This window comes from Raphanus sativus, unplaced genomic scaffold (genome assembly GCF_000801105.2).
Source record: "Raphanus sativus cultivar WK10039 unplaced genomic scaffold, ASM80110v3 Scaffold2180, whole genome shotgun sequence".
NCBI lineage: Eukaryota > Viridiplantae > Streptophyta > Magnoliopsida > Brassicales > Brassicaceae > Raphanus > Raphanus sativus.
The window spans coordinates 5,639-16,972 of record NW_026617489.1 but is presented as its reverse complement, the minus strand read 5'-3'; the positions used below and the strand labels follow the sequence as shown (position 1 = coordinate 16,972).

Here is an 11,334-nt window from a genome sequence, read left to right as displayed (position 1 = left end):
ACTGAGTGCAAATGGTGTCTATCCTCGTGGTCAGATTGTTGAAGACAGAGTCAATCTTACCATTGAAGTTACTGTAAGCTTCTGTTGACCTTCTAGAACTCTATCAATCATGGCATCAAACTTACTTTCCTGAGTGGGGTGGCGGTGGGTTTTGGTAAGCTGAGTTGCCGTAGTTCCTTGTGTTGGTGAAGGGTTTCTGATACTATGAACTCTAGTTGTAGTTACTCTTCTGACCACTGCCAAAAAAGTTTTGTTTCCACTCTGGTTTCCATATCTCTGAAATCCAGTACCTCCAATGTAGTTCACATCTTCCTCTGTATCATCTTCTCTAGCCTCTCCTTCTTCAGCTGAGCAGACTGGCTGCCCCAGAAATGAATGTAAAGAATCTATCTTGGCTCTAACTTCATTCATCTGGTCTTCTCCGATGGCTGCAACCGATATCTTCTTGTCATAGTCAGTGTTCTTGGTGGCTGCTGTTGGCTAGGTTCTCAATAAGTCTCACAGCCTCTATTGGATTCCTAGTGTTGAAGTTCCCCTCGCTAGCAGTATCAAGAGCCATCTGATACCTCAAGGCGATACCTCTGTAGAAAGTGCTTAGCAGCTGCACTTCATTGAATCCATGGTGTGGACAGTCTCGCTGGAAGAACTTAAATCTTATCCACGCGTCTTTAAAAGTCTCACTAGGCTTTTTCGCGAAAGTGGCGATTTGCTCCTTAAGTCTTCAGCGCGTGCCTCATCAAAGAAATTACGCAGGAAGGCGTTTTTGATGTCGGCCCAGGATGTCAGTGATCCTATAGGTAGCTGCTTGAGCCAGTGCGAAGTGTTGGGGTCAAAATCGGTCAAGACGAAATCGATGTCCGGAAGTCTTGGAAAAACATGAAAGATGTTAGAGCAACCTCGACAGACTAATTGTTAATCGAGAAACCTTGGAAAATATTAAGTTCGAGATTAATCATCTCGAAATCAACGGCTAGAAACGTTTTTCTACATGAGGAAAAACCTACGGAAAACTAAAAAGAACGCAAAAACACGCACAAGCCGAAGGAACCGAGCAGCCGACTCCGGCCGCGGCCGTGGCCGCCGGGCGGCTAGCCCCCGTGCTGGCCGTAGCCGCCGCCGGCTAGCGCCCGTGCTGGCCGTGGCCGCCGGGCGGCTAGCGCCCGTGCTGGCCGTAGCCGCTGGCGGCTAGCGCCCGTGCTGGCCGTGGCCGCCGGGCGGCTAGCCCCCGTGCTGGCCGTAGCCGCCGGCGGCTAGCGCCAGTGCCGGCCGTGGTCGCCGGGCGGCTAGCCCGTGCTGGCTCGGGTCGTCGGGCGGCTAGTCTTCGAGCGTAAGTTCTAGGCCCCCGGGTCGCCAGAAATCCGTGTTTTGCGACTTTCCGAGATCCCGCAAACAAAACTCCTTTTCCTGCTCCAAGATTTCGGAGAACCCGTAAGACGTCAACGGACAGAAAGACTTCGTATAAAACGGTGATGGTTATCTTAAAACACCATTCGCCTCAGCAATGGATCGAAGATCTTCCGAAAGACTCGACATCCAAGTAGGAGCATTCTTTCAAAGAAATCGTAGAAAACAACGGAAGTCCGGAAGACGGCCCGAAAGGGACCAAACCCGATCGGACGGCCCATTTACGATTTTCTAAAAGATAGATACGACAGTTTACAATTATCTTCACATAACAAGATAAATGTTAAACTTCCGAAAGGATAAATGTCAAATTTCCGAAAGGATAAATGTCAACTTTCCCGATAAACACGAAGGCCGACGAAAATGGAAAAAGCCCAGCTCGCGGCAGACTCAGCCCATCAAGAATAGACCGTCATATGGGAGTATATAAGCAAGGCTAGGAGCAGAGGAAGGGGGATCCGAAATCAGAAGAAAGAAACCACTCTAGAGCAACTTAGAACTTAGGCTTTTATTTCCTTTTTAGCGAGCTGCGACTCAACTAGGTTAGATCTAGGTTTTGAGACTAGCGACGATCGACAGCTCTTGCGGCCGAGATCTCGACCTGTTGTTCAAACGCTCTCCGCGAATTTGGAAATAAGATTCTTTCTTTTGCTCTCTTTATTTTACGTATTTATTCCCAAACTAAACTTGTATTAACTTCGTCGTGCGTGGCCCAGCAGATAGCCGGGATCCTCGGGGAAAACTAGGTCAACTTAGTTTTCCTACGTTTAAACTTAACTAAAATCGACAGTGCGAATTTCGGTTCCCACACGAAGCTTCTCCAATCAGTGAGTATTTGAAGAGCTTGCAGAGTAGGTAGTCCTCAGGGACTCCATCCATACGAATAGCATCGATAAGATCCTTGAACCTCTCCAGATGGTCCATAGGATGCTCGTGTGATAGCCCAGAATAAGGTATCTGAGACACGAGAGAGTAGTACTGAGGCTTGAGCTCGAAGTTCGGCTTCTGAATCTCTGGAAGTCGAATAGATGATCTGTTGGTGTAGTAATCGTCTGGACGGTTATAGTCTGCTAACGATCGTGTTTGAGCTTCTTCTGTAGCCTCAGCTTCAGGCTCAGGGATTATGTTTCCCTGTGCATCTAGCTTCTGACCTGTTGCATTACGCAGATGACCATCTTGGTCATACAGGTTTCCATTCTCGCCCTGCGTGAGAATAACAATCGCGACCATGCTTCACGGAGTAGTGTCGATCGATGTACGATGAGTAGTATTGAACGATGTGGATCGGCAAACGGTATCGGTCGACGGTGCTGTCTGAGTGTCGGTCGACGGTTGAACGTGAGTATCAGTCGACGGTACTGCGGTTCTGTCGATCGATGCGGAGCGTAGGTCTTTGCGGATTGAGCGTTCCAAGTGTGCATGATCCTCTGAGAATAATAGTTGATTTCCCTTGTTGCTTCTGGTACTGCTGGACATGTACCTGAAAAGACAAGAAAAATTTCAATCAGAAAGGGGGTAAAAAGAAAAACCTAAGATTAATAAGATTAAATCTAATTGCGATCAAAGCTCCCCGGCAACGGCGCCAAATTTGATAGTGCTCAAATTACCCAGTAGAGCTTACTCTCTCAAATAAGAGGTACAGCTATAGTACTTAGGGATCGAATCACGAGGAGCTAGAGAACCAATTAAATGAAATCTACTAATCAATCCTAGGCAAGGTTGGTATATGATGAAAGTAAAAGTAACAATTCCTAAAATGAGCAAGGTAGTTGCTCTAACTAACAATATGATGGGTTGTTTAAATGTGATAAAGAGTGCTAGACATAGGGCTTTTATTCAGGAATGGAGATTATAATCTCTATAAATGCTTTAATAAGTTGCTTGCATGGTACTATAGATCTCAGCCGCTTAACTCAAATAAAGTATCACTGGTTAAATAATCTAGATCTCTGGCCTCAACTGTCGTAATGTTGGCGCAGAAAAAGAGTCGATCGATATCCTTTTGAGATATCGAGCGATACACCTTTCGCAGCGCCGATCGATTCACCTGTCGGGATATCGATCGACGGCTTCTAGATCTGCCTAGGCGCGAGCCGAATATGAACACAAGGTCTCAAGGAGGAGCTGTCGCTCTTCTCAACGGGAGACATGCAAGTTCAAATGGATAATTCAAGATAATCAAAGATCCTAGTGATCTATGTTCTAGTTAGCAATCCATTTGATGAGTACCACAACTTAGCAGATATAGTTTGGGGCTAATCCCACAAACCTATTTAAACCCTAGATCTAACAAGTAGACTACTCAGACATAGCTAAGCAATTCATGACAATAGATAGATGAAAGAATTGCATAGATAGAAATAAGTAGAAATACAAAAGGAGATGAGAAATCTCTCCAATCTCTCAAAACAATATAAAACTCTAGTCTCTCTCTCACACTCTCTGCTTTTCTCTTGAAGGTTGTTTAAAGCTTGCTTCTTTCGAAGTTGCCGCCAAAAAAACACTTAGCAGGAATATTTAAGCATTTCCATTAGGTTAAAAACTCGTCAGGGGCAATCTCGTAATTTGGTGAAGTCTTGGTGAAGTAGTCGGCTAAACCATTTCGTCCTCGATATCGATCGACAACACTGGATGTGTATCGATCGATTATAATCTTCTAGTACGCGGATCTTCTCAGCTACATCGATCGACAACTCATGATGAGTATCGATCGATTGTAATCGCAATGTTGACTTCCGACTTGGTCTTGAATGGTCAACTCGGGTATATCATCTCTTGTACTCCAAAATGCTCCAAAAACATCACTTTCTCACAAAATGCTCCTGAACCTGAAAACATACCTAACAGGCTAGAAAACGGATTAAATATATAATAAAATACTAGTATACCATGGTTAAAACAGGTGAAATCCATGGTATATCACTCACCACTTGGGAACAAGTCCGAGATGCCTTCTTAAGCCACTTCTACACGAAATTGAAGACGGCAACTCTGAGACAGAAGATCGCGACCTTCAAACAGCTAGTGGACGAGCCGTTCTGCGATGCATGGGAGCGATTCAACGTCTACCGCATGGAATGCCCACATCACGGTTTTGAAGAAGACTATCTGCTGGGAGTGTTCTACGATGGAGTAGGCTGGGAGTACATGAACGCTTTGAATTCAGCCAGTAATGGAGATTTCATGACCCAGTCCACTCAAGGTGCCTTCGAGTTGATTGAAAACATGGCCTCAAGCTCAGCTGATAATAACCGCAAAACTGATCGCACTCAGAAGGTGAAAAGCGTTGATAACAGCAAGACTGATGAGCTCTCTGCCAAGGTCGATCAGCTGATTAAGAGCAACCAGAACCAGGTCTTCATCATGGAAGAATCGCCTCAGGATAAAGCTACCGCGGAAGGCACATCAGAGGAAGATCAGTCAGCTGAGGATCAGCATGAAGTGAGCTATGTGAATGGGCAAGGATGGCAGTTCAAGAACTATCACCCGAACCCTAACGTAAGGAACAATCCCCACCTGTTCAATGCCCCTAAACCAGACGATAAAGCTCAAGGCAATCAGGGTCAGAACAGTGGATACCAAAGGCCTTATGGCAATCAGGGGAGAACTTTTGTCCTCAACCCAGCTCAGAATGCCCAGTTCCACAGCCAGAAACAGCCGGTTAATCACCAGGCTGCACAACCGGCTCAGACTGCTCCGCATGATGACATGAAGAGCCTCGCAAACATGATGAGTCAATTGCTCCAAGGTCAGCAGATCCAGGGAAAAGCACTGAACCAGGTCACCAACAACATCAACACCAGGATGAATCATATGTTCAATGACCTGAGTGCCAAGTATGACAATGTCTCAAGCCATATGAGACAGATGGATATTCAGATTGCTCAGACTGCTGAGAGTGTGAAGAGACAGCAAGGAACTCTCCCTAGAAAAACAGATAAAAACCCAAGGAGTGCAATGCAGTGGGTCTAAGGAGTGGAAAGCAACTGCCTGATCTGGACCCCAGAAAATTCACATCGGCTGAGAAAGGGAAGCAGAAGGAGTCGGATCAACCACCTAAAGCTGTACCCACATATGAGGAAGATGCAGAACAACCTACTGAGACTGTTCCGGCTGAAGCAGAGCGACCCGCTGGGGTTGTTCCACCGACTGAAACACCTTCCCCTGCTCGTCAGTATGTACCAAAAGTACCCTACCCTGTTCCGGCTAAAGTTACACGCAAGGATAAGGAGGAGATGAAGTGCAGGAAGATGCTGGAAGACCTAACTGTCAAGCTCCCTCTGATGAGTGCGATCCAGATGATACCATCCATGCGTAGCTTTGTGAAGGGACTGATCTCTGGGAAGATATCTGATGACAGCGAGTTCATGATTGTCTCTAAGGAGTGCAGTGCAGTTCTCCAGAATAAAAGGATCAAGAAACTGGGTGATCCGGGAAAGTTTGTCCTCTCGGTTCAGATTGGGAGAACAGTCTTCTCATGCTCATTGGTCGATCTAGGGTCAAGCATAAACCTCATGCCATATTATGTGGCTAAGCGCCTTGGATACACGGACTTCAAGCCTACCAGGATGTCCCTAGTGTTTGCTGATCGATCTGTGAAGTCTCCAGTTGGAATCCTCGAAGATCTTCAAGTTCTGGTTGGGAACACACTTGTTCCTGCCGATTTCGTTGTTCTGGAAGTCGAGGAAGATTCAAATGATCCCCTGATCCTGGGCAGACCATTCCTATGCACTGTTGGAGCTATCATTGATGTCCGACAAAGAAAGATTAATCTCCATCTTGGAGATATTGTGATGAAGTTTGAGATGAATCAGATGCTCAAAAAGCCGATGTTGGATGGACAAACTTTCACTGTCCAAGAAGATGGTGATCCGCTAGAGCCGCATGAGGGAATGATTGAGGAGATTCTCACCGATGATCCTCTTGAACTCGCCTTAGTCAGAGCTGAAGCCGAGCAGAGCTTAGAGAGTGTTGATGCTGATGCCTATGCAAGGTTCTGGATTCAGCCAGGAGTATTGAAAGGATGGTGGCGAATTTAAGTCTGGGGGAGAACAGCGAGCCCAGCCCATCGGCTGGAACAACCGCGCCTCAGAACCCGTCTGTTCCGGCGGCTCAGACCGATGACTCATGGAGCGAACTGAAAGCTCCAAAGGTAGAGCTCAAATCCCTTCCCAAGGGACTCAGGTATGCATTTCTTGGACCCAACTCTACATATCCTGTCATTGTGAATGCTGACCTGAACAATGCCGAGACTGCTCTGCTTTTGTGTGAACTGAGAAAATATCGTAAGGCATTAGGTTATTCTCTAGCTGACATACCTGGCATTTCACCTGATCTGTGCATGCATAGAATACACCTGGAAGATGAATCGATGACTTCTGTAGAACATCAAAGGAGGCTAAACCCAAACCCAAACCACTTCTAGAAGCAGGTGTGATCTATGCGATCTCTGATAGTAAGTGGGTTAGTCCTGTGCATGTAGTACCTAAGAAAGGTGGGATCACAGTGGTAACCAATGAAAAGAATGAATTGATCCCTACTAGAACAGTCACTGGTCATCGCATGTGCATTGATTTTTGTAAGCTTAATGCTGCGACTCGTAAGGATTGTGAGGGATTAAACTCACCTCCTGGTTTTGAGATCAGGTTAAGATTAGGGAAAGATTAGGGAAAGATAATGTGGGCTGAATCCCATAATAACTTGTACAATGAACTTTGATTTGTATTGATGATTTTGATAAAAGAGTTGTTACAAAGGATGTTCTTTGATGATTACAAAGATAATGAGAATGTTACAAAGATAATGAGAGTATTGTGTCGAATAAGGGTTGAATCCATGTCTTTTTCTTGATTGACTTCTCCTTTAAATAGTCTCAGGCTCCATTTGATCGCCACCAACTGGTTCCCGAGATCCCCTCCGTGATTTGAGGGATTTGTAACAGTTCCCCTTTGACCGGGTCATGCGCCTACTTGTGCGTCCACGAGCTGCCTCCTTTCCGTGACCTCTCTAGTAAGCACCTTTAGCTCACAGCCTCCGGCTCTAGCTTAGCTGCCTTTAAGGATTGAATTTGTGATGGGCCTATCGCGACCCGTTATCATTTCTTGTTATTCATCATTAGCTAGCGGGCCATATTTGGGCCCAACAGTTGCCCCCAGCTTTCGAGAGACGATTTGTTTTCTCGGGAGCTAAACCTAGCCGCCCAACCTAGATTTTCTTGTTGAGATAATGATTATCAGTTATCTCAATCGCAGATATTCTTTGCTTAATCGGACGGTTGTAGTTACGTTTAACGAGATCGACGGTTCAGATTAAAGGGAGTTTGAAATGTAGTTTCCGATTTTCGAGATGTGATGGGATATAAAGCTGCAGGTATTAACTGCTTCTCTCTCCACTTTCTCCACGCCACTCGACGGTTTCCAAGGTAACTTCCCCTCTCTCTTTTTATTTTACTGCGTTTTTTTTTTTTTATCTCTGCTTCATGATCGAACTTGTTCTTCACCCCTAACTTCTTTAGAGATTCCGTTCTTGCTCAACTTAACTCGATCCTTCCCCTTTCACTTCCTTTCTCTTTACCCTTTACTTATCATGAGTCAAAAGGAAGGCTCCGGTGAAATTCAAATCTCTGCTTCCGGTGCTCGTCTTATGAAGGTTAAACAAGAAGCCGGAGAGAAGATGAAGAAGGATGCCAAGAAGAAGAAGGCTAAAGACTCAATTGGAGCGAGAGTCAAGAGGATGAAGAAGAAAGATGGCAAGAGCACCTCCTCTGGACCTCACTCTCCCTCGCTGTTGAAGAGTCAGGATGTCGTTAATCTCGTCGTCCAAGCTCACGGCAAGAGTAATCTAGCCAGGGCTTGTACTGACGATGAAACCCCTGAAACTGTCCCGGAGGGTTGGTTCTGTATTCACGAGAAATACATCTCCAAGTGCCACCTTAGGTTCCCTCTCCCAACCCTCTTGCTAGATCTCCTAGATCACTATCAACTGGCCCTTTCCCAACTTTGCCCCTCGGTTATCCGAGTGGTGAACGGATTCATCACCAGGGCTAAGGAAGAAGGAGTTATCATAGGGTTGAGTGAGCTGATGAGTCTGTTCCTGATAAAGGAGAGCTCTTCCACGGATGGCGGAAGCGGGACCTATTACCTCCCATGTCGTCCGGGGCTAGGCATATTTAAGTTTACGGCCAGTGATGATGACTGGCGAAAGAAGTATTTCTATGTCAAGATCGACCCTTCTACGGTTCCTGTAGGCCGAGCCCTCAGGACCTCTTGGTCTGACATTTCTGGTTAGGATTTTAGGGATATGTTTGTGTATTCGTTTTTGCTTATCGCGATTCGCTAACCTCTTTGATTCTTCTTGCAGAGATTGAGGACCCTGTTAAGTTATCCGGTAAACTCACCAGAGCTCTCTATAGGAAGCTGCAGCACAGCCCTAATACTTGGGGAGCTTATACTACTACGAGAGTTGGATCAGCTAGGTTCCCTGAACGATACAAGGTTTCTTTTCCTGATTCAGTTTCGGTTGCTGGTTTAGAAGGTAACCTTCTTTCATTGATTTCAAATTCTTAATGCTTGAATTTGTCTTTTGGGATTAAGGATTTTTCCTTTTGATTTAGTTTCCGAAGGTGGATCGATATTTTCAGTTTCGTCAGGAGCCAGTACCTCAGAAAAGACTCAGTCACATAAGATGCCTATCCAGCCCTCGTTCCGTTCCAGGGGTAGATCAACCAAAGCTGCCAGCTCCTCTCGAGGAAGTGACAAGAATCCAGGAGGATCCTTCCTCAGCTCCGTGAAGGAAGTCCTTGACGATGGAGGCTCTGCTCCTGCTAAAGATGACGGTCGCTCCGAGCCCAAAGTTCAGGAAGTTGTCCCTCACTCCGAGGTCCCGGAGACGGAAGCTGATCCTCAAATGATGAGGGATACTCATGAGTTTGAGCCTCCGAGGAGCAAGAGGTCCAGGACCGACCAGGTTGATAGACCTTCGAGGTCTTCCTCCTCTTCTTCTAGAGGAGGAACCGTCGGCTGGAATTTTGCTCACTCGAAGCCTGGGTCAGTCTTGGATGACTCGTGGGGTTTGGCTACGCTGATGAGGCACATGAAGAGAACCGAATGCTCCCTTCCCTCGATCGCCAATCTCACGAATAAATATGAGTATGTCGAGATTGCCCATTACATGGGTCAGGTATGGTTTTAGTCTTTTAACTTGATCCTCTCCGGAAGATGTTTATTAAGTCATTGTTTTCGTTTTTGTAGCTGGCTGGTGCTATCAACAGGGCTCAGTTCAAATTTGAGGACACTGTGCACAATGCCCCCAACACTGAAGAATTAGCTCAGGTTACTGAGCTAGTGAAGGCTACCAAGACGGAGCTTGACCAGGTTCGGATTCAGGTCTCTGAACTTCAAGCTGAGGTCAAGAGACTCGGCTCCAAGGCTGACGTTCAGCAAGGGACGATCGAGAGTCAAGCGATTGATATCCAAGTGAAGAATAGGAAGATCGGGGAGTTGGATTCTGCTCGGAAGATAGCCGAGTACCAGGTCAAAGAGCTGATCGCTTCATCCCAAGACAACCAGAAGAACAACGAAGCTGAGGTCAAGCTAGCCGTCCGGAGAGGAAAGAAGGAGGTAGCTGATGCCTACAACAAGATCTTGGTTTCTGTCAAGGAGAAGTTCTCCAAGAAGAAGGATGAAGTCGATCTTCTGGTTTACGCTCAAGAGCTTCAGGCTAATACTGAGCTCCTGAAGGACATGCTGGACAATGAAATCAAGAGTGCTGAAGATGAGTACCATTGCTTGGTGGCTATTGTGAGGGATTAAACTCACCACCTGGATTTTAGATCAGGTTTAAGGTTTAGGATAGGTTAGGGAAAGATAACGCGGGCTGAATCCCGTAATAACTTGTTGAATGAACTTTGATTTGTATTGATGATTTTGATAAAGAGTGATTACAAAGAGTGATCCTTTATGATTACAAAGATAATAAGAATGTGATGTGAATGAGAATGTTTTCAGAGTATCGAGTGAAATATGGATCGAATATATATCCTCTTTTCTTGACTTGCTTTCTCTTTAAATAGCCTCAGGTCCAAAGCTTGATCGTCACCAACTGATTCCCGAGATCTTCTCCGTTTATTGAGGAATCCGTAACAGCTTCCCTTTGACCGGGTCCTGCGCTCCTTCTGTTACGATGCGAGCTTCCTCTTCATCGTGACCTCTTTGATAAAAATCCTTAGCTCTCAGCCTCCGGCTCCAGCTTAGCTCCTTTCAGATATCGAATTCGTGATGGACCTGTCGTGGCCTGTTATCATCCTTTGTTATTCACTAGTCAGCTATCGGGCCATATTCAAGCCCAACAGTTGCCCCCAGCTTTTGAGATTAGACTTCGTTATTCTCGGGAGCTAGACCTAGCCGCCCAACCTAGATCTTATGGTTGAGATAATGATTACTGGCTATCTCAACCATACATATTCTTGCTTGATCGGACGGCTGTAATCTCTCTCTAATTAAATCGACGACTCTGATTAAAGCGAGTTTGAAATTTGATTTCCGATTTTCGAGACGTGATGGATATAAAGCTGAGAGAATTAACTGCTTATCTCTCCACTTCCTCCACGCCTCTTTAGCACCATTCTAGATTACTGATTGCAGATAGTACTAAAGATGCTAAAGTGGATCAACTTGCCATCTATATTCACTAGCTAAGATTGTTTGAAGGAACCAAAAGCTGACCTCCAACACTAATACGGACTTATTTGCTTGTCTTGGGGTTTGGAAATCACTGGATCGGAATCCTCCTACGAGTCTGAAAGGTAAAAAGTCTGTGTGTTTCTGGTTCCCTTCCTTCTCTCTCTTCGGCATCTCGAGATCTAAGTTTATGTTATAAAAGATTGAAATGATTTCTTGAGAGGCAGAGGGGTAGGAGTGATTCCTGCGACCC

The 11,334-nt window shown here is 45.7% G+C and overlaps 1 protein-coding gene and 1 non-coding gene across 2 annotated transcripts; one reads left to right on the top strand and one right to left on the bottom strand.

Moving 5' to 3' along the window:
• Nucleotides 1-4,392: 4,392 nt before the first annotated feature.
• LOC130505334 (small nucleolar RNA R71) lies at nucleotides 4,393-4,499 on the bottom strand. Its single transcript, XR_008941632.1, has one exon. It is a non-coding gene; the product is annotated as a small nucleolar RNA R71 (small nucleolar RNA).
• Nucleotides 4,500-7,989: 3,490 nt separating this feature from the next.
• Nucleotides 7,990-10,214, top strand: LOC130505333 (uncharacterized protein At3g60930, chloroplastic-like). Its single transcript, XM_056999927.1, has 5 exons — nucleotides 7,990-8,646; nucleotides 8,700-8,937; nucleotides 9,017-9,353; nucleotides 9,408-9,582; nucleotides 9,654-10,214. Exons 1-5 carry the CDS (start codon nucleotides 7,990-7,992, stop codon nucleotides 10,212-10,214), a joined length of 1,968 nt encoding a protein of 655 aa, XP_056855907.1.
• Nucleotides 10,215-11,334: the final 1,120 nt, after the last annotated feature.

Excerpts from the sequence above, each read along its gene's own strand:
- LOC130505333 (XM_056999927.1), top strand. The coding sequence starts at position 7,990 with ATGAGTCAAAAGGAAGGCTCCGGTGAAATTCAAATCTCTGCTTCCGGT. Across the intron at positions 8,938-9,016 it reads TTCGGTTGCTGGTTTAGAAG|TTTCCGAAGGTGGATCGATA; the intron begins GTAACCTTCTTT and ends CTTTTGATTTAG. Across the intron at positions 9,354-9,407 it reads GAGCCTCCGAGGAGCAAGAG|AGGAGGAACCGTCGGCTGGA; the intron begins GTCCAGGACCGA and ends CTCTTCTTCTAG.